Source organism: Neolamprologus multifasciatus, chromosome 11 (assembly GCF_963576455.1).
Source record: "Neolamprologus multifasciatus chromosome 11, fNeoMul1.2, whole genome shotgun sequence".
Taxonomy (NCBI): Eukaryota; Metazoa; Chordata; class Actinopteri; order Cichliformes; family Cichlidae; genus Neolamprologus; species Neolamprologus multifasciatus.
In genome coordinates this window covers 12,746,580-12,767,336 of record NC_140449.1, presented here as the reverse complement: position 1 = coordinate 12,767,336, position 20,757 = coordinate 12,746,580, and the positions used below count along the sequence as shown (strand labels likewise).

Genomic DNA, 20,757 nt, shown 5'->3' with positions numbered 1-20,757 from the left:
AGTTGAATATGAAATAACGTCTTATTTTACTGCTGGAAATGAAAGTTTGTTAATTTGCTCTAGGGAAGTTGTGAAAATGAGACTCTTGGTTAGTGACACCGACATTTATTTTGACTTTAATTTCGAATTGACTCAGGATATTTGACAGAATACACTTTTCATGATTATTCCAATAGTTTAGAGCTCGACAGCATCAGTATGGACGACTGATCAAAACAGCAGGTAGTAATGCTAAAATGCTAACTGTGTATTATTTAATACAATATTAAGAACTAAAGAAGCACCACATGTATGGCAGACTGGATATGATGCAGGGATGAGTGTGTATTTACAAAAATAAACATCAACGTATCAGCACAGAAGTGGACATTTACTTTTTCTCTTTGCATCTCCTTCTAGCAGACTGGAAGGAAGTGATGTCAAATTTGAGCAGTACTTGATTTAAAAAAAAGAAAAAAAAGGATGTGTCTTCACACAGGTATCTGAGCAGGTGAGCCTCCTCTGAACCCCCTGCTCTCAGGAGGCAGTCAATCTCTCCGCCCCATCTCCTGCCAGCTCTTCTTCCAAGGCCAAAACCGGTTTGTCAAGCATCAGATCAGATTTCACTGCTGTTGTCAGTATGTTTTCTACAAAGTGACAGAGGAGCGAGAGGAAGTAATTAGTGAAGTTTCAACAGAAAGACAGAGATGGAGACAATAAATAAGAGTCACTCAATTAGGGCTGCCACAAACGATTATTTTGATAGTCGACTAGTCACCAATTATTTTTGCGATTAGTCGACTAATCAGATCATGCATCCATTGAACGTAAAACGTATAGCTTATTGCACCAGCATGCATCTGCTCTTATATAACTATCATTAGCTTACAGCTTTAAGTGTTTAAGGTATGTGCTAACTAAAAGTAAAGACAAGATGATAGTTTATTAAATTTAAATGAAATTTGCAGATTGTTTCGGTGGACTTTAATAAACTCAGCCGTCTGCTCCTTGCTATCTAAAATATAACAGGACACCGGAGTATATTCTCGAGCATCTCACACTTCTGATAATCAGTTGTCTGCTTGACATTTATTCAGCTGTGTAAAAACTATAACTTTAATCTCAGCCAAACCGATTTACTCAGGAACAAATAAAATACTGAAAAAAGCCAAACAATAACATTTTAAGTTATCTAAGTGACTTATATATCATGTTTAACCTGAGTAGCGAAAGACAGCCGTGGGTTTGAAAACGATTTGCCGGGAGTCCGGTGTTCTCACAGGCTCTAGTGAGCCTTGAACCCCAGCTAGCTATCGAGCTAGTGGGTAACAGACACTTCTGAAAACGTCAGAGCGCTTTTGAAAATATGTGGTGTCTTGATAAACTGAGCAGATATTTCAAGTTTACACAGCTACATTCTCGCCTGAAAATATGTTAAACGTTTATTTTGTGACCAGAAAGAATAATAAGAGTAATATTAAAACTAACTAGCTGCCGCCATTGTTGGAAACTGAGCAGGGCTGCGCTATGAATTCTGGGACACAGCTTCTTCTTCTTCGGGGTTTAACGGCAGCTGGCATCCTTGTACATGCAGTGCTGCCATCTTCTGTTTCATTCCGTTATTACACTCTTAAATCCTACTACTTACTCCTGCGTCTTTTGTGATCTTACAAAGCTTCAAACGACGCATCGACTATTAAATCAGTCGTCGACAATTTTGATAGTTGACGTAATCGTGACTAGTCGACTAATCATGGCAGCCCTACACTCAATTTATTTTACAAAGTGAGGCTTAAAAAAGACACAAAAAGAAAAGCTTACCCTCTCTTCTTGCATTTGCCATCTGTGGAGAGAAACCATGATGTAGTCAGTCCCAACTCAATTACAGTGACCTTTTTTTTCTACAGAGGTTCAGAGGTACATTTTTGTCCATGTGTGTGCTTTTGTTGCGATTACAGTACTTACAAAGCAAAAAACCGACTCCTGCACTGATCAACAAGATGGCAAAGACCAGTCCTCCAATCCGTAGGCTTTCATAGTCTGTTTGATGCAAAGCAATCACATCCGCAAATCAAGCAGAGAACCAGCACATTTTCATTTATAATATGGATTAAACTGAACAGAATACACATTGTCATACTCTGTTCTTTTATAACTTTTTAATGAGCACATATTATTGACGTGATAGATTTTAAATTGTATATGCTAAAAGAAATAAGAGCGTGTACACTTACTGTAAACAAATGAATCTTCAGACACATGAAGGAGGCGATATAAGAGAGGGAAAAAGAAGTTAGTGACAAATTTGAAATAGTCGTGAAGTGTGACAGCATTTGGTTTACTCGAACCAGAGGAAAGAGAGAATGTAAAGCAAATAGAAATAAATAAATATGGAGTGGTAATGACATTCTGTGAATTATCAGTTGAGTAGTTATTATTAGAACTAAGCAAACTGATTTATCTGCTCTGTGATGACCTTCTGCAAACAGTTTGACTCCAAAAATATTAGTCAGGGCTGCAGAAGAATGACTTTGATTGTAGGGAGAAATACATTTGTGGATGGCTTGTTTATAAACCAGGACTGCGACAAACCCATTCTCAAGGTTAGGTGCACATAGTTTTGACCTTACTTGCTTCGGCTTCCACAAAAAGGCTGATCAGCACTGCAAGAGAAGCAAGGGTGATAAAATATGAATTCTATGGATTTTATGTGGACTTTGTCTTTAATGTCATTTTCTGCATTTTTGTTTTGTTTACCTGTGAGAAAAGCCACAAGAGTGAGATGGCCCATCTTCAACACAACTGAATGAGACAGACGGAGAGAAATGGTGAGACACGATTGCGAGACATCACTTTTTCTCACATGTATACATAAGAGAGCCAAACAGCGCACGCTCTGCCCTCTCCTCGGGAAGATTGCCCTTGCCGTGTGAGAGGTCGGTGTCTCGTCAGCAGGGATGCACTCCGAGTGTTTGGAGAGTAAACAGCGGATCGCTTTTTGTTTTGGGGAGGAACCCAGCGGGTCCTCCTCAGCCTACGCTCAGCTCTGCAAATGTTCATTGCAACTGGATGAATGCTGTCATGTGCTTTCCAGTATCGTTTGTTTTGGAAGTAACATGCTCAGTGGAAAAAAAAAAGAAGAAAAGTTTTGCAGTCTTTTAAAATGTATGGTGTCTCAGGAAATTAACCTCAGCGTCATCCCCGAGTTCTGAATGACCTTGGAAGACCCCTGGGCTGGCAAGAGTCGAGGCATTCTAGAAATTTAGCACCTTTTCTCTTTTTGGCTCTTCTTCTCTCTCTCGCTAAAAGTGATTTTCCATCACTGTTTGGATTTTTAACAGCCATGCCTCTTTTCAAACCACGCACAAAACCCAGCAAGATAAAAGACACCTCGTGCTTTTAAAACACATCCGATTTGCCTGTCAAGAAGATCAAAAAACACCTTGATGCATAAATATGCTGTCTGATTTTTTTCCACCATGCATTGATCCAAAATCCCAACGGCAGAGAGTGATAACGGAGTTTATGGGAATGGGAGAATTTTGGAAAAAAACCCATCAAAAATGAAAAAAACAACAACAACAACCCCAAAACAAACAGACCGTGGTTGCAGTAGACACTTTTCTCAGTTTCCCTTCAGCTCTTTGTAAGCTATAACTTTGTAGTTCTCTATGGCTCACCGATGGACCAATAAGCAAAACACAAGTAGTACTAGGTAGGTAGACTGCTTGTTTGAAGCTACATTCAGACTGCCAATGGATCGCCAGTGCACTAGAATGGCTGAACCATAATTTGCCCATCAGAAAACAGAGCAGCAACACATAGAACAGAGCACTGAAACACATTCACTTTCATTTTTACAAGATCATTGATTTGATCTATCCAGAATTGACTTTTCAATTCTGGATATGCGAAGAAGACACCAAGACAAAAAACATCCTAAATATGGAAAAATAAAAATAAAAAGTTGTGCAGTCTTTTAAAATGTATGGGGTCCGAGGAAATTACCCTCAGTGTCATCCCCAAGTTCTAAATGACATTGGAAGACTCGGTGCATATTTCTAGAGTGCTATAAATGAACCAAATATCCTAGATGCCCTTAACAAGTCTACAAAACAAAAATGACTTGCTAAGCACTCTCTTAAAGCAAGCTCAGCACACGTACACCATCACTGAACAGCAACTAAAAAGAATCATAACCTTGGCGCCTGATTCCTAAGTCCTAATTCCCACCGTGCCTCGCTGCACCATACCTGTGCTTACCTGAGCTGATGGTTCAGTAGCAACGGTGTGTGTGGTGACAATGTTCTAAGACACTGTCTTGTTAAAAGCGTCTTTCTTATTTTACCTGACTAAGTGCTCCCTCCTCCTCCTCCTCCTCTTTATTTGGGATATAAACAATTGTGTGTACATGTGTCCGGTGTGGATGTGAGATTGGCTGCTGTGTTGACGCATTTACACATGTATCAGAGACCAAAGTCAGTGTTGCTACATAAACATCTGCGTGTGTATGGGGATAGCAGGAACAAAGCCTATCATAATGTCCCTCAGAGAGGACATTTTTAGACGTAGTTGAGAAACTCTGTTATATATGTTGGCAGACATTATTATCATGCTCTAAGCTAAGCACTGCAAAGGATGCTTTGACATAACGGTGAGTCGATGAATCCTTTAAATAGACTCATTTGCTGTCCCTGCTGCTTTCAGAGTGAATAGAAGTCAGGAAAATACACACACCGACTCCCTGACAGTAGCATATAGACCACCTTGCTCGCAACAGGTTAGGTCCCTTTTGCCTTCAGTTCTTTAATTTCCGAAAGATCAGCAGTTTCTGAATTACTCAGACTGTCCGGTCATGTCTCCTTCAAAGTCACTTACATCACCTTCCGTTCTCATTCTGATGCTGGTCATCTTGACCATGTCTACATGCCTAAATGCATTGAGTTTTTGTCCCAGGTTGGATTTTCTAGCGTATTTACAGAAACACTAAATCAAGTTGAAGCTTCAGCTCCCTGCACAGGTTTTTCTATGGATTTGCTATGGATTGGCTAAGCCCCTCCATGATCTTAATGTGCTTCTTCTTTAGCCCTTTCTTGCCTTGGCAGTATGTTTTGGGTCACTGTTATATCGTGTGACCCATCTACTAAAAGAGAATAGAATAGCTCTTTATTGTCATTGTACATGTACAATTTATTCTGGCTGAGGGAAACAAGTTCTTATGATAATCCACAACCAGTGAGGTAAGGCCTTGCATGGAGATTCAGACTGAGGGCGATTGATGGTCTTTTTATATTTCTTCCATTCCTGAATAATCACAGCAACACTTGTCACCTTCTCGGCAAGCTTCTTGGTGATGGTCATGTTGCTCAGTCCATTGTGTGTGTTTATAATCTTGTCCCTTACATCCTTTTGCATGGGATGGAAGAAATTGTTTCTGTGGACAGGTGTGCTTTGCACATATAATGAGTTGCGATCAGGATTGATTGATCAGTGGGTCACATGGGCACACGGCCAAGCTGTGGGAACCAGGATTCTGGCTGTTATTCGAGATCAAATACTTATTTCAGTCAGTGACATGCAAACTGTTTTATAACTTCTATGTAATGTGTGTTTCTGGATTTTGTTTGATATGCTATCTCTTCGTTAAAAAATTAAAAAAATCATAAAAAGTAGAAACTGTTCATTTCTTTGGAAGTGGGAAAACTTACAAATTCAGATATCAAGTAAGAATTTTTTCCTATTCTCTACTATATTCATTTGTATACATTTTTTGTATAGTGTTATATATTTATCAATTTTTATGTTTGAAAGTAAAATTTTGCCTGAATTATTAAAGCTTACCTCTAAATGTAGCCTTAAATAAAGACATGCTGGTGTGAGCCTTTGTCATACATGTTATTTTTCATTTCCTTCTCCTTTTTTTGTCGTGTCCCCCCTCCACACACACACACACACACACACACACACACACACACACATACCCGTTTTTACTACCTGGTGGGACGACCTGACTGAGAGGGTGCTGGTGGGATCCACCTTTTCTATGTGGTTTAGAAAATTAATTTTAATTGCTAAATTCATGTAAATTTTTTGTAAAGAGGAAAATCACTTAAAATATTAAAAACACTCACATGGAGAAAAAACCCCTGAATTTTGCTATTCCCGTGGGGACCCTCCTATATTTAAAATGAGAAACTTTGTTTTTCACCAGAAATAATTAACATTTCCTACCATGTTAAACTGTACAGCTGTAATACTAGCTGTGCTGAAACTGTTAACTCAACCGCACTGAAACTTCTCAAACCAAACAACAATTGTCGTGTTTAAACTCTTTATTTATACACATGGCACCTCAATATTAGCAAATGGCAGAATTTAATTTCAAAATAAAAGGCCAAGTGTTGAATTTATTCAAAATTTAAACAATGTAAAAACAGCCATGAACATTTTTTTAACTGACCTTCAATGCAAAATGAAAAGAAAACGTTCTGCTGTACACAAATGCAAAGAAAACAATCAATTTTGTTTACACCAGGCCAGCTGTGTGTAAACTAAACATAAGCTTTAACATGAAAAGGAACAAACAAAACAAGCAGCCCACGAAATGTGCAGGTATGCATTTGACCCCAAAACTTACAGTCTTTTAGCACTGTTGCGCTTCAGTGCTGTTATTTTGTTTTTAACATAATACTTCACCGCTTTCCATGTCCTATTTTCCAGTTCCTTTGGTGACGCTTCAATGCATGAAACACAATCCGCCTTTCCAGGGACTTTCCCACTCTCTATGAAGCTTTTTAATGTTTTTTCTACGGCACGGGTCTCCACAGCTGACCAGCTTCTCTTCTGTGAAGCTCCTGAGAACACACAAAGGTATTAATAGGTCTGTAATAATTTTAATTGAAGGGGCACTCAAGTACACTGCACAACATTACAAGCAGTAAAATACAGAAAACCACAAAAGTACAGAAAAATAGTCACACTGCTGTTATGTTTGTGGATTGAAAGCAAATATAAACCAATGAGTCTTAAGTGAGGATTTGAAAAGAGAATGTGAAGTGATATTTCTGATGTTAGTGATTTCCAGAGCACAGTGGTGAGACGGGTGTGAGGGACAGACAAGCAAATAGGAAACTGAACAAGTGAAAATACAAATGCGAGCAAGTGAAATAACATTTTTAAAGTTAAACCTACACTAAATATTTGTCCACAAAAAAACACAATATCGCCACAACTCTTGAGGTGCACGTGTTGTAAAAATACCTTTCACAGGAGTATCATTGTCTGACTCCATCATCCATGTTGTGACCAAAGAGCCTGTTTTTATAAATAAATAAAATGAATAAGAAACTTCTCTCCAGACAGCTTAGACATTATTGACTATGTCTGCACTACTAATATCGTATTTTTAGACATCTAAAGATTCTGTGAGCTGAAAGGCTGTCACATATTTCTGGACGATATTGTTTAAATTTTTCACTTACAAAATAAAAAAAACAAAGAAAAAAAACAAGAAACAAACTATATTATTAGCACAAAATAGCAGCCATTTTTGAGAAGCACTTAAAGTGTAGTATAAAGTTTGTGAAATACCAGTTTTGGAGGGACACTTTTCAGGCTCCACTGTATCCTCTTTTTCATTCGAACTGGTGGTTCCTGGTAATAAAATAAAGAGTATTTTACAAGACATGAGAGAGAAAGACAAAAGTACTTCTTTTCCTTTGGCTACTCTCTTCAGGGGTCTCTGCAGCAAATCATCTGCCTCCATCTAACCCTTCCTCTGTATCCGTCTCACTCACACCAAGCACCCAAATTTATTTGCAGGGGGAGCAGCAGAAATGAGGGTGGACTCTAAACATTTTCTAAATCTCTGCACCCCCCCCCACCCCGAGCTAGCTGCTGCGAGGTATGCCGCATTCTGGACAGTCTGCAATCTAAGGAGAAGGGAGGAGGAAAGGCCAATTTAAAGAGAATTGCAGTAGTCCAACCTGTAAGTCACGAATTAATAAGTTTTTCCAGGTCATTATAAGGAATATAGCGCTTAGCCTTAGAAATGAGGCGCCGCTGATGAAAACTAGACCTCACTACAGCAAACACTTGCTTGTCAAATTTAAATGAGCTATCCAGTAATATGCCCAAATTACTGGCATAATCAGAAAGGGAGCTAGCAAAGGGCATCAGAGCAGCACACATTTAGTCACGGGGAATTTTACTGTCGAACACCATGATCTCAGTTTTTTTTTTCCGTTCAGGATAAGAGAGTTATTCTTGAACCAATCTTTAACCTCACGCATGCATTCACGAAAATAATTAAAAGACATTAAGGTCGTCTGTAATCTCAAAGTAAACCTGTATATCATCAACATAGCAATGAAAGCGAGAAGTTGCCCAAATTAACCGAGAATGACCAGTCAGCGAGATAAGATTTTAACCAGTTGAGGGCAGTGCCTCTAATACCCTACAGTATGCTCAAGTCTTAATAGAAGAATGTTATGATTGACCATATCAAAAGCCGAGGAAAGGTCCAATAAAACCAGGACCGCAGGGTGTCCAGAATCAGTGCTTACAAGAAGGTCATTGAGAACTCTAAGCAAGGCCGTTTCAGTGCTGTGCCGTGGCTTAAAGGCAGACTGACATTTCTCTCCAATGTTGTTCGCGTCTAAATACGCCTGAAGCTGAGAAAGAACTAGTCGCTCCAGGATCTTGGACAGAAACGGAAGCTTAGAGATCGGTCTATAGTTCAAGAGATCATAACAATCAAGATTTTTTTTTTTCCCAGAATAGGCTGGACTACAGCAGCTTAAAGGCCAGTGGGACAGATCCAGAGAGCATAACCATCAACTGAGCAGAGAGAACAGTAGCTAGGTACAGCCAAATTCAGGGGTAGATGAAAATAATGATAACAAAATATCAGCATAACCATCAGATGAGCAAACTGAGCAGCAGTCAGGAATCATAAGCGCCAAATCTAAAAAAGACACAGCAAACTTTGACACAGCTTCAGAGCTGAGTACGCGTAGCGGACGAGAAAGAGCTCCAGACTGCGGTCCAGCAGCAGATAAGCCAATATCAAAGGGAATTGGGAAATGATCTGAAATCTCAGCGTCATTTATATCCTTAATACAGATATCCAGGCCATACGTAAAGACCAAGTCCAAAATATGGCCTTTAACGTGGGTTGGTGTATTTACCCACTGAAGGAGTTTAAAAGAGTCAGTTAAAGCAAGGAAGTCTTTAGCAAGCAGGTCATGCTTGCAACAGATGTGTATGTTAAAATCAGTAAGAACGGTGTCATATTTAAAAAGAACGGAACCCAGGAAGTCGGTAAAGTCCGAGATAAAACACTTGTTATATTTGGGCGGTTGATAGACCAACACTCACAAAGTGGTCGTGGAAGCAGTCATCTCCAATAACTGAACTTCAAAACTAGCAAAGTTAGGTGAGGAAAGTTGCCGAACATTATGTACGTTTTTAAAAACTGAGGCTAAACCACCTCCCCTACCAGAAAGCCTCGGTGAACTAAAATAGGCACAGTCCAAAGGAAGAAGTTCAGAGAAAGGGATGAGCTCACCAGGGCGAATCCAGGTTTCCGAAAGGAATAAAATATTAAGGTTGCTAGTAGAGAAGAAGTCATTTAAAACAAAGGTGTTATTTACCAGCGACCTGAGATTAAGCAGTGCCATCTGTGGCCAGGATACTAAGTCACCTCCAGAAGCTCGGCGTGGAGGTGCTTAGATTGCTTCGACAAACTCTCCGTCAGCGCGACATTATTCAAATCCGAGCAGGAAAACGTGTCGCAGAACGGGCAGAGGAGGCTTGATGACCAACCAGGTAAATCCAGCGCTAAGTAGGCAACTTGGCGTCAGAGCATACCAGGGAGGAGGGGAAAAAAAGGATGGAGTGTCCAGGCTAGCATGTACATGGTCCGTAATTCTGGCCCTGAGACGGACGTGACGGACACTTCTTCTTTCTCACTTCTTATAGCGTTTCTTGTAGAGATTAGGGAGGGGTAGGTAGGAGAAGCCGAAGGACGAATCCAGTTGTGGTAGATTAGTGCTGCCCACACTCCAGCAGTGGTCGGACCGAAACGAATGGTAAGAATGAAGATTTAAAAGTGTCTGCCTGTCATATGTAATCAGTGCACAACCACTAGATAAACGCACAACTAGAAAAGTAAAGATTTAAAAAACAAAACAAAAAAAACACAGTGCCAAGTTACGTAAGTGAAGGTAAAGGAAAAAGGGAGGTTAAAAAAAACAATGGCGAGACAGACACAACTGAGGATGGCAAGCCAAGCACACCGGCACCATTACCCCAGCCTATAGTGGCCTGAATTTGGAGAAAGATGAATGGTGATGATAGGCCTTCTTAATGTGATCTGTTAGCACGTGTTAGATACCTGGTTCAAAGCTGCAACTGTCTGACTCCGTGTTCTGCTTTTCTTGGGGTGTTGAAGATCCTGCTGGGACACACAGGGGGAACAGTGTAAAGTATAGCCTGGATATTTAGAAACAATGGTCAGTATTTTGTCTGTAGATTCTTCAGTCAGCTGTTGGTTTCTTTTGGATGTTGATGATCCTTTGTAAATAAAAAGATGCTGTAATGAATTGCTGAATTTGGACATGGAATTAAAAATTCTTTGTTACTTGGCAAAGTTTAAAAAATTAATTAAACTTGAAACATTGATATTGAAATGATCTTTACTTAGAAAATGCAAAATTGCTTCATCAAAAGCATAAATCTAGTAATTTTAGACATTAAGTGTTTATCAAGTGTGCCATAATCAAATTGGTTTTAAATGGAAAGTTTGAACTATAAAATTTATATATAACGAAATGACATTGAATTGTAAAATTGAATCATTAACTTGTGAATCAAATTGTTTCAGTATGTCGGCAGTGAAAAACAGCAGTGTTTGTAACCCACCTCCTGGTGACCAAAAAGATGAGTCCCCCTCTGTGTCAGAGACCTCGCTATCAGGACAATCAAGTACTTTGTCTGAAAAATAGGCATAAAAGCATTAAAGACAATGACTAAGACTTTACTTTGAAATAAATCACCAGTATTGCCTAATGTTTTTACCATTTGGATCTATTTGGATTTGATCCATGTTCATGCCTTTGTAGTCTGACAGACGGCCTTGTTCCATGGCAATCAGGATTTTGCTGACCTTGGCCAACTGCAGAGTCCCCTCAGGTAGCCTGTAATACTCTCTATGAACTCTTATGTCATGTCCAAGAAAATTTGCAAGTGTATCCATTTCGTTGTCCCTTAAATTTAAAACTGTGGAGAGCGTGGCCACCTGTTTTCTTAGCTTTGTGGAGGACAGAGTTTCTGGATGTTCAGCTCCACAGGCCCTTGCGATCTCTCTAATGGCATCTGATCCTCTTAGGTGAGTCTCTGCCTCAGGCCTTGAAAAGAAAAAGGGGTTCTCATCTGGCACACCACAGACCCGGCGATGAGCAACCAAGATTTCCATGGATGAAAGCATGTCTGGAGTTAGAAGAATGGGAACTTTGCGGTTTCTCTTGCCTCTAATTTCGATCCGTTGAAAGTGCAGGCAGAGCTTTTGCTCCAACTCAGAAAGACCGGTCACAACATCTGACTGAACTCCTGACGTGTCTCTAAGTGTGAATGCACTTAATGGCATCCTTGAAACTTCCCCCTCTCTTCTGCGGTTAAACAGAATGAGCTCACACAGAGTTATCTTAGCTAGCTTGGACCAGTTTTTCTTGTCCGGGTTGTTTCTCACTTTGTTCTGGTATTCTTCTCTGCACTGATCCAGATACATGTGCATCTTTTTTACATCTTCTGTGAAAGGAAGAAGCTGTGGTGTGTTCCATTTACTTTCACTCAGAGTTCGCAGGGCACGTGATGAAATGCACGCATCCCACTTCTTTTCCAGAAGACTTCTCGTCCTCTTTATGTTTTCAAGAAACTGGTCATCAACATGCTCTGACATCTGTGCCTCACACTCCAGAATATCAGCAATCTTTTTCAAGCTATGACCAAGTTTGAGAGCCAGAGACGGAGTTTTGTAAGTGTTAGTGTCATTATCAAAACCACACACCTTTTTTACCATTTCCACAACCACATTGAAGTTGGAGGGTTTAAAAAAGTCCTCCATTCTTTGAAGTTGACCCACTTTTCTTGAAAATCTAACCAGTCTTCCCAACTCTCTCATTTTCTGTCTAATGTATTCATGTTTCGACTTGTCATGGCCATGCTTAGCGTAAAGCTGCTCTCCAAGCTTTATGATTGTTTTCTCCTCTTTTATAACTTGTGAGATCTCATCCTGATGCATCACATTTATTAGTTCCCAAATTTTATGGCTCACGCCTTCTGGTGCAGGCTGTGCGAAGGCACAGATGGACTGAATTCGACTTCTGCCGGGCTTCTGTTTACTGCACTTTTGTGAGAGTCTGCATCGTGACATGTGTCTCCATAATGCTTTCCTTTTGAGTAGTGCCTGACACTGAATACAGTGCATGTAGTCAGATGCATTCACTGGTTTGGAAGCCTGCTGACTTGGGATCAGGGTACCACTTCCTGATTTAAGGACCTCATTATTATGAGCACGATCTCCTTTATTTCTGATGAGATCGAAATGCAGTTTTCTTTCTTTTGATTTCAAAGGGTAGGTTATGGCTTTTGCAACCGCTGTTTCAGAACTGTGTTTCCGCACCAAGTGCCTTGCCATTTTATGGCAACTAATCGGACAATAAAGACAATAATGTTTCTTACTGTAAATTCTTCCACCATCCTCCTTTTTCTGCAGCTTCATGACAGACACCTTACCTGTTTTAGTGTCCTTCTCATTCTCTGTGCTCCTGGAGTCTGTGTCTGAGCAAGTAATTGTTCGTTTGGCTCTTTTGGTGTCCTTCTCATTCTCTGTGCTCCTGGAATCTTTGTCTGAGCAAGTAATCATCCGTTTGGCTCTTTTGGGGTCCTTCTCATTCTCTGTGCTCCTGGAGTCTGTGTCTGAGCAAGTAATCATCCGTTTGGCTCTTTTGGTGTCCTTCTCATTCTCTGTGCTCCTGGAATCTTTGTCTGAGCAAGTAATTGTTCGTTTGGCTCTTTTGGTGTCCTTCTCATTCTCTGTGCTCCTGGAATCTTTGTCTGAGCAAGTAATCGTGTGTTTGCCTCTTTTCGAAGTCCTGTGAAGTTTTCTTTTCTTTCTTTTCTTTGGGCGCTGAGCAGGAACATCAACAGATCCTTCAGAACTGCTTTCCTCCATCAGCTCCTTTGGTGGGACAAATTCATCCTCAGTCCATTCGACACAACTTGAAAGGATCTCCAATTCATCCGACACCTTGGAGAGCTGGTCAAAGTAGTCTTGTGGCAGCTGTATACAATAAAACCCCACATTGTTCAAATTTTTTTCAGTAGTTTAGGTACAAACAGTTAACAGGACCAAATTTCAGGTTTGTGCAACAGTGGCAATTAAAAAAAAATCTTTGAAAATCAAATTCAACATGTCTTTATTCACAATTTAAAATTAAACAATGGCATTTGTAGAAGTCCACAGAAATGACTAAAATGTAAGTTACTTTTCAACTCAAACCCAGGCCAACAATTATTTGACCTTGTATCCTAAATGTTAAACTTTAAAGCACAACAAAAACAAGGATGTTCAAGTATCAATATAGCATTAACACTCCTGAGTATTTCATGCACTAAGCATTATATCTAAGAAAAGTAAAGCTAATCCTGGTGGTGTATAGATGATATCATGAAGCAAACTTACAAAGATGCTGTCTGTTCTCTCCAGGGGGGGAACCTCAGGATCTTCCAGCACAGGTGGTGGTTCACCAGTAACTGTCATTACATTGCTGTCAGAATCTGAGCTGTGGTCCTGCAGTGAGACAAACAAAACAGGTTACTTTAAGCTCAGAAAAAAAAGCCTTTAATAACTTCACATTAGTTTAAAAATTTACTTTCTACTTAAAGTCTGTTACAGTCTTACTGTTTGATTTGCAATATTAAGGCTCTGTAACAGTTTTGATTAGATCCAGTGTTTGATTCTTTCGTTATTTTCTCATTTAGAGACAAAACCAAAGACCAATTCTTTTTTGTTAACAATTACATTTACAATCAAAACCTTACTTCATTTATCTGCCATATAAATTAAGTTTTTGAATCAAATGTGTTTAAAAATGACTCTAAAGTAAAATTTGTTTTTTTTATTTCTAAGACATTTACTTTACACAGTGTTGTCCAACCCTTGTTCTTGAAAAGCTACTGCATTGTTATTTTCCAGCTAACCATTAGTTAAAAACAGTGATGGTAAATGGCACTAAAGGTGGACCCATGTCAAATATCTTGAAGTCTGTGATCACAAAACTAATATGCAGTGTGTCTTGTCTGAAACTCAAACTGTGGCAAACGGTTCCTTCCTTATAATCTATCAAGGGCTTCCTCTCTGGAGTTAAGTTTTAAGAAAGCCGAAGAAGAAAAATTTTTCTTCTTCTAAAAATGAATGAAACCCCATGCCACTTAATGCCTTCTTATGAAATGTGAAAAACTGCTGAAAAAAAAAAGGGGGGGGGGGGTAATAATGTATCTTGTAAAGAAATGTTTAAAAAAAAAAAAAAAAAAAAAAAAGTACAGCAGCATGAAGGCAAGGAGGCATAAATTACAACCATCCAAGCGGGGAGTAGACCCTAATGTAGCATTACTTAACAAGTTGAGTTTAAGTGCAACATCATATTTGTTGCTTCTACCATTTCTAGACTCAAGTTTGACATCTACAGTCAAACACAGCTTACAGACTATCAGATGTGAATTACTGTAATGGTTCTCCCATGGATAATTGTGAACATGACCCCTGATCTCCACATTTGCAGAGGATTTAACTCTTTAACTTTGCAATCCCATAACAAAGCATAATTTGGAAATGCATACAATTTTAAATTAAAACATTCACAGAAACGGATGCTTGTGAGCTTTAATAATAATAATTAAAAAAAGAGACCAGAAGGAGACCAACACTTTGTTAAAAACCCACACTTCGACTCACAACCTACATGACCTTCTACCTGAGCAAAAACATGCTACTGCTCTGATGACCTGCACTGGGCAGCAAATTAGCAGTTGTGTATGGAAATATGGGAAAGAGGCGAGGGCCATGCAAAACTGTACGCAGCTTTAAATAGAAATTTTAAAAAAGCACTTTCTTCACACATGTTAAAGCCTCACTAAACAGAATGCAGGCCTCTGGATTGAGATCAGCTTTAAATCAAGCAAGCACCGCTCCAAACAGAACAAAAGATAAAATAATGTAAACTGCAGCTACACTTACACTAGACTAGTGCAAAATAAGCTTGTATCACTTTCTCAGGAAACATGAAGCTAAACCTACAACTGATCTATGGCGTTATTTTTGTGCCACTATTTTGAGCGCATGTAAAAAAACTAAACAAATAAAAACATTGCAAGTCCAAGTGTTGCATTTTGAGGAGAAATTTATTTTGAGTGAAGAAAAGCTAAATTCGAGCAAACAAAGCCCAAATAAGGCAGTGGCGGAGGAACGCAGAGTGGCAGAGTTTGAAATATTACTCTCTCTGGTTTAGCTTTTCTTTGCTCACAATAAATTTCTCCTCAAAATGCAACACTTGTACTTGCAAAAAATGTTTACATGCACTCAAATTGTTTTTACATGCGATCAGAATAGTGGCACAAAAATAACGACGTACTGATCAAGCAAGTTTTCTGTTGATTCAGAACACTAACCGGTCATGTGGTCTTTGGCTCACAATATAATGCATCCAAAAAACAGTTACATGAGCAGATTTACATTACCTGTTGGGCATTGATGTACTTGGTGTACTTCTCTGAGCACTTTTCATGATGATCCCTCAGGTGATCCAAACGTTTTTTGAATCTGGATAGTGTACCAGTTAGACATGAGAAAATTACATTAAATATACATGCATGCAGAGGTATCACAGTAAAAGCCATGCATACTGTATTTCTGAAAAAGCACAAGTTCTCAGCAATAATAAACTTTACTGAGATGATTAAACAGGTTTTTTTAACAGTTTCTATTTACATGTATGTTCTCTCCCTAAATCCACAGCTGTGTTGTTGTAAGCAGTTATCCTGTAGGTGCACAGTTCTATCCCCCCACAGCAAGTGACCCTCTCCTTAACTCATATTTAAATATTCATGGCAGGCTCCCCACACAGGTGCATGAGCCACACAAATCGTCAAGCATGTCAGCTTAGAAGAACACAGTTTCTACAGAGCCGCAGCTCTTTGCTCTGCTGACTTGCACGGATCCAAACAGGATCTGTAGCTGCGTGCATGTTCCACGCATGGAAAACCCATGGTTCTGTCCATGTCACACACCAGGCATGTGTGTTTTGTTTACCTCTCTAACTGAGCCCAGACAGATGACTTAACTAATTTTACATATGTGCATACTAATTCTGAAGGCGCTGCCATTAAAGACTGCTGCGGGCCAGATCATCTAAAAAGGTCCACAGTGCCAGCCATTTACCAAACTAGAGAACAGAAGCAGCTGTTTTGTTTCAATAAAACTGCTGAGATGACAGTGGGTTGACCAGACTCCATGTTTCTACACAAAAGTAGTTTTACTAGGCCTCGTGCACCTGACCTTGGTCTCCAGGCACAGTGTGATGTTAAACAAATAGATAACTATATGGATTAAAACAAACAGGAACTAATCAGAATTACTGAGAAGATAAGCTATACAGAATCACTGCAACTGAACGTGAAGGTTAAACATGCTGACCACATTAAAAAAAATAAAAATAAAATAAATAAATATTTGTATTCACAGCTTCCATCCACTTTTGCTATGGCATTATTTTTGTGCCACTATTCTGAGCACACATAAAAAGAATTTGCAAGTATTGCATTTTGAGGAGAAAATTATTTCAAGCGAACAAAATTGATTGCTGCATGCAAAAAAATGTATTTCAGTGTTTGCTATTATGCATATACACACACAATAACAGCCCCTCTCGCTCAGTTTTTGCATTTACTCTTGCTCAGATCTCTGCAGACTGCTCGCAGTATGTCGCTCGCGCTCTCAACATCTCTGCCCATGTGCGTTCAACTCTTTCTGTACAGCGTTATATTTGTGCCACAAAACCAACCAATCACAGACTTGGATGCAAAAAAATCTGATTGGCTGTTTTGGTCTCCGGTCAGCTCGCTAGCTATTGTAGCCAAACACCCCACTATGCGTTTAGTCCAAAACTCAAACGAGGCAGTGAAAGAAGAACGCAGAGTGGCGGAGTTTGAAATATTACTCTCTCTGGACCACAAAATAAACTTTAAGATATTTTAAGTCTAGAATGTTGCTGTGTAAACTTAAATTATCTTCTTGATTTATAAAGACACCACATATTTGCAAAAGTGTTCTAACATTTTCGGAGATGCCTGTTATCCACAAGGTGACCGGATGGTCAAATGCAGACTCCAGGCACAGCGTTTTCAAAACCCCCGCAGTCTTTCGCTACTCGTGTTAAAGATGATATATAAATCACTTAGATAACTTTTAAATGTTATTGTTTGGCTTATTTCAGTGTTTCATTTGTTCCTGAGTAAATCGGTTTGGCTGAGATTAAAGTTCCGCTTCATAATTCACGGGACAAATTGCTTCCTTTTCCCCTCAATACGGATGTATTGTAATTGGTCCAGCCCAGAGTCCATCATGACCACTTTTCAAATCCACCACCTTCATAGTTTATACCGTTACGAAAAATCACTATCAGCCGATGGCCAGTTCAGCTGTGCGGTCAGCTGGTGGGTTACAGGCATGTCCGAAAACGTTAGAACACAATGCAAATATGTGGTGTCTCTCTAAATCGAGCACATATTTGAAGTTTACACAGCAACATTCTAGCCTTAAAATATCTTAAAAGTTTATTTTGTGATCGAGAGAGAATAATATATCAAACTCCGCCACTCTGCGTTCCTCTTCCACTGCCTCGTTTGAGTTTTGGACTAAACGCATTCTGTGGTATAGTGGTTTTGTGGCACAAATATAACGCTGTACAGAAAGAGTTGAACGCACATGGGCAGAGATGTTGAGAGCGCGAGCGACACACTGCGAGCGGGTCCACAGAGATCTTAGCAAGAGCAAATGCAAAAACTGAGCGAGAGGGGCTGTTATTGTGTGTATGGATAATAGCAAACACTTAAATAACGCAGCAATGAATTTTGTTTGCTGGAATTTAGCTTTTCTTCGCTCAAAATAAATTTCTCTTCAAAATGCAACACTTGTACTTGCAAAATCTTTTGACGTGCGCTCAAAATAGTGGCACAAAAATAACGCCATATTTCGCCAACTCCACCACTGAATACCCGAGCATCTCAATAAGACTTTAGGCTTTTAAAGTTAGTACCAATGTAAAATAGGTCAAATTAAGCACCCAGTAAATAAACAACCAAACGAGTGTCAATGAGCCATCGTCATCCCTGAGTAAGCCTTAGGCCACAGAGCTAATTAACTAGCCTAGCTAGCTAACCTCACACCAACTACGAAAAAAAATTGTATAGTTAAGAAGTTTAACTCATAAACAGCTAAAAACATTTCTGGAACGTCCCTGCATCTATTGAGAACAGGAATAATAAAGTTTTGAGTGGACTTACCTGCTTTCCATCGAGTAATCGCTGTCCTTGCACAAATTGCTTTTCTCCGTCTAACATCGCTACACGTGCTGAAATGAGTGTCTGCAGGGGTGGAGCTAAACTGATGGGTAACATGGGGACCGCAAAATTCAGGAAAGGTGTAATCTTTGCAAACAAGATTCTCTCCACCTGCTGAGGCACACACTTCATTGGGGGATGGGCACGGTCATCATGGGGACCAGAAAAGTCTGGAAATGTCAGCTTACTCTCATCTGCACACATTTGTTTCATGTAGGCTTGCTTTTGTTTCACTGTTGATTGTCTTTGTGTATTTAAAATTTTATTTGTCAATCAAAACAAATTATTAAAAAAGAAATCCAAAAAAGGAAAATGGATCACTTATTTTTAAAACAGCAGTTTAAGCACAGGAATATTGGGGCGATCGTGGCTCAAGAGTTGGCAGTTTGTCTTGTGATCGGAAGGTTGCCGTTTCGAGCCCCAGTTCGGACAGTCTCGGTCGTTGTGTCCTTGGGCAAGACACTTCACCTACTGGTGATGGTCAGAGGGGCCGATGGCGCGATATGGCAGCCTCACTTCTGTCAGTCTGCCCCAGGGCAGCTGTGGCTACAACTGTAGCTGCCTCCACCAGTGTGTGAATGTGAATGTGAGAGTGAATGAACAGTGGTATTGTAAAGCGCTTTGAGGGTCTCGAAAAGCGCTATATAAATGCAATCCATCATTATTATTATATGTACCAGGCTTTTTAGATGCTTATCGAAATAGCAACAGATTTTAGTCTGGGTTTAAACTAGAGATGGACCGATCCGATATTACATATCGGTATCGGTCCGATACTGACCTAAATTACTGGATCGGATATCGGAGAGAAATAAAAAATGTAATCCGATCCATTAAATATCAAAAAAGCACCTCACAAAACTTGGCGACATGGCGAGCCGGAGCAGTGTGGTCACGTGATAGAGCGGCTGTGTGTATTTGTAGCCTGCTAGCAAACATTTCATCTCCGAGGAAGTTATCTCAGAGAGAAGTAAAGCAAGTGTGTAAGTTCATCTCTGAATGTTTGTAAAGCATTCCCGCGTTAAGCTTAACAACCGATATATAGAGCAACTGCCTCTTCTCTCTCTCTCCTGCTGCTACTTCAATCGTGAAACTGCTTAATGATCAGCTGATCGGCTTTTCTGTCGCGAGTCCGTCTCTCTTGTTTGTTTTTGGCCCACTTCTCACCAGAAAGAGGAAACCAGCGGCTGAACAACAGCAGCACTATTAAGCTTGATAAGCTGTTGTTAGAATTTATTTAATATTACTTTCTACACCAGGATCGTTTTCTATGCAGCTGGCTGGTAACTGTGCAGGGGCGGATCTAGCAAAGTTTAGCCAGGGGGGCCGATAGGGCATGAACAGGCAAAAGGGGGCACAAAGACATACTTTTCTTTCTTATTCTCATTTAAAATATCTAGCTTTTAATTATTTAATAATTATCTGAATCTTACACCCAAAGTTTTAATCTGATGTAAAATGTATAGAAGTCCATTACTGTATATAGTAACTGTTAAGTCTAATATACCCTAGTACTTTTTAGTAGTAGTACTTTTTCCTTTGGGAAGGTACCATCTGTGCAGTCTGCAATTCTGTTGAAGAAAGATGTTGAATCTATTTAATTATTCTTGAAAAATAATTTATTTCTGTGAATTTTTTTCACCCTGCATCAAATTAAAGTTGATTACATTGATTAAGCATCATGAGGATGGGGGGTGGTTCCCTATTTTCTTTTGCTGGGAGTTTGCAACCCTATTAGTTAGGTTGCTTAATATTTCTGCTAAGTACTCTTTAAAATACCAGAATAGGGAGGATGGGGTAGGTTTAACTTTATTAGATTGATCAGTGTTGCTGATCTATGAAATATTTTGGGTGCAGTGTGGTTTTTTTTTTACATACAGGTATAACAGAATAGCTTTAGTGTTGTTGTTGTTTTTTAACTTGAGTATGAACTTATACAAAAAGCAGCAAGATATTAAAAAAACAGTTTTACTGATTAAAAAACACACTATATCGGATTCATATCGGTATCGGCAGATATCCAAATTTATGATATCGGTATCGGACATAAAAAAGTGGTATCGTGCCATCTCTAGTTTAAACCACGTCATAGTACTGAAA

General features: G+C 39.4%; 1 protein-coding gene and 1 long non-coding RNA gene across 8 annotated transcripts; both read right to left on the bottom strand.

Moving 5' to 3' along the window:
* Positions 1-89: 89 nt before the first annotated feature.
* On the bottom strand, positions 90-4,293 carry LOC146507929 (uncharacterized). Its single transcript, XR_014876653.1, has 7 exons — positions 4,233-4,293; positions 2,737-2,781; positions 2,610-2,642; positions 2,214-2,228; positions 1,945-2,019; positions 1,801-1,822; positions 90-626 (listed from the first exon to the last, which is right to left on the bottom strand). It is a non-coding gene; the product is annotated as an uncharacterized LOC146507929 (long non-coding RNA).
* A 1,492-nt stretch (positions 4,294-5,785) lies between these two features.
* On the bottom strand, positions 5,786-18,917 carry LOC146507928 (uncharacterized). Of its 7 annotated transcripts, XM_085175997.1 has the most exons (9): positions 18,601-18,917; positions 15,778-15,859; positions 13,724-13,831; positions 11,059-13,321; positions 10,903-10,974; positions 10,376-10,438; positions 7,570-7,632; positions 7,240-7,293; positions 5,788-6,833 (listed from the first exon to the last, which is right to left on the bottom strand). In XM_085175997.1, exons 1-9 carry the CDS (start codon positions 18,609-18,611, stop codon positions 6,613-6,615), a joined length of 2,937 nt encoding a protein of 978 aa, XP_085032123.1. In that variant the 5' UTR covers positions 18,612-18,917; the 3' UTR covers positions 5,788-6,612. The 7 variants fall into 7 exon arrangements, with proteins under 7 accessions (XP_085032126.1, XP_085032127.1, XP_085032123.1 ...); XM_085176000.1 differs by lacking the exon at positions 18,601-18,917 and having other exon boundaries at positions 5,786-6,833; positions 12,775-13,321; positions 15,778-16,684; XM_085176001.1 differs by lacking the exon at positions 18,601-18,917 and having other exon boundaries at positions 5,786-6,833; positions 10,376-10,435; positions 12,775-13,321; positions 15,778-16,666.
* Between the last annotated feature and the right edge of the window lie 1,840 nt (positions 18,918-20,757).

What these genes read in the sequence shown, in the direction of transcription:
- LOC146507928 (XM_085175995.1), bottom strand. Translation starts at nt 15,936, where the DNA reads ATGGCTTTTACTGTGATACCTCTGCATGCATGTATATTTAATGTAATT. An exon ending in ATCTTTTTGGTCACCAGGAG is followed by an intron (nt 10,439 to 10,902) that starts GTGGGTTACAAA and finishes TGTGTGTCCCAG; the next exon opens with CAGGATCTTCAACACCCCAA. An exon ending in CAGTTGCAGCTTTGAACCAG is followed by an intron (nt 7,633 to 10,375) that starts GTATCTAACACG and finishes TTTTATTACCAG; the next exon opens with GAACCACCAGTTCGAATGAA.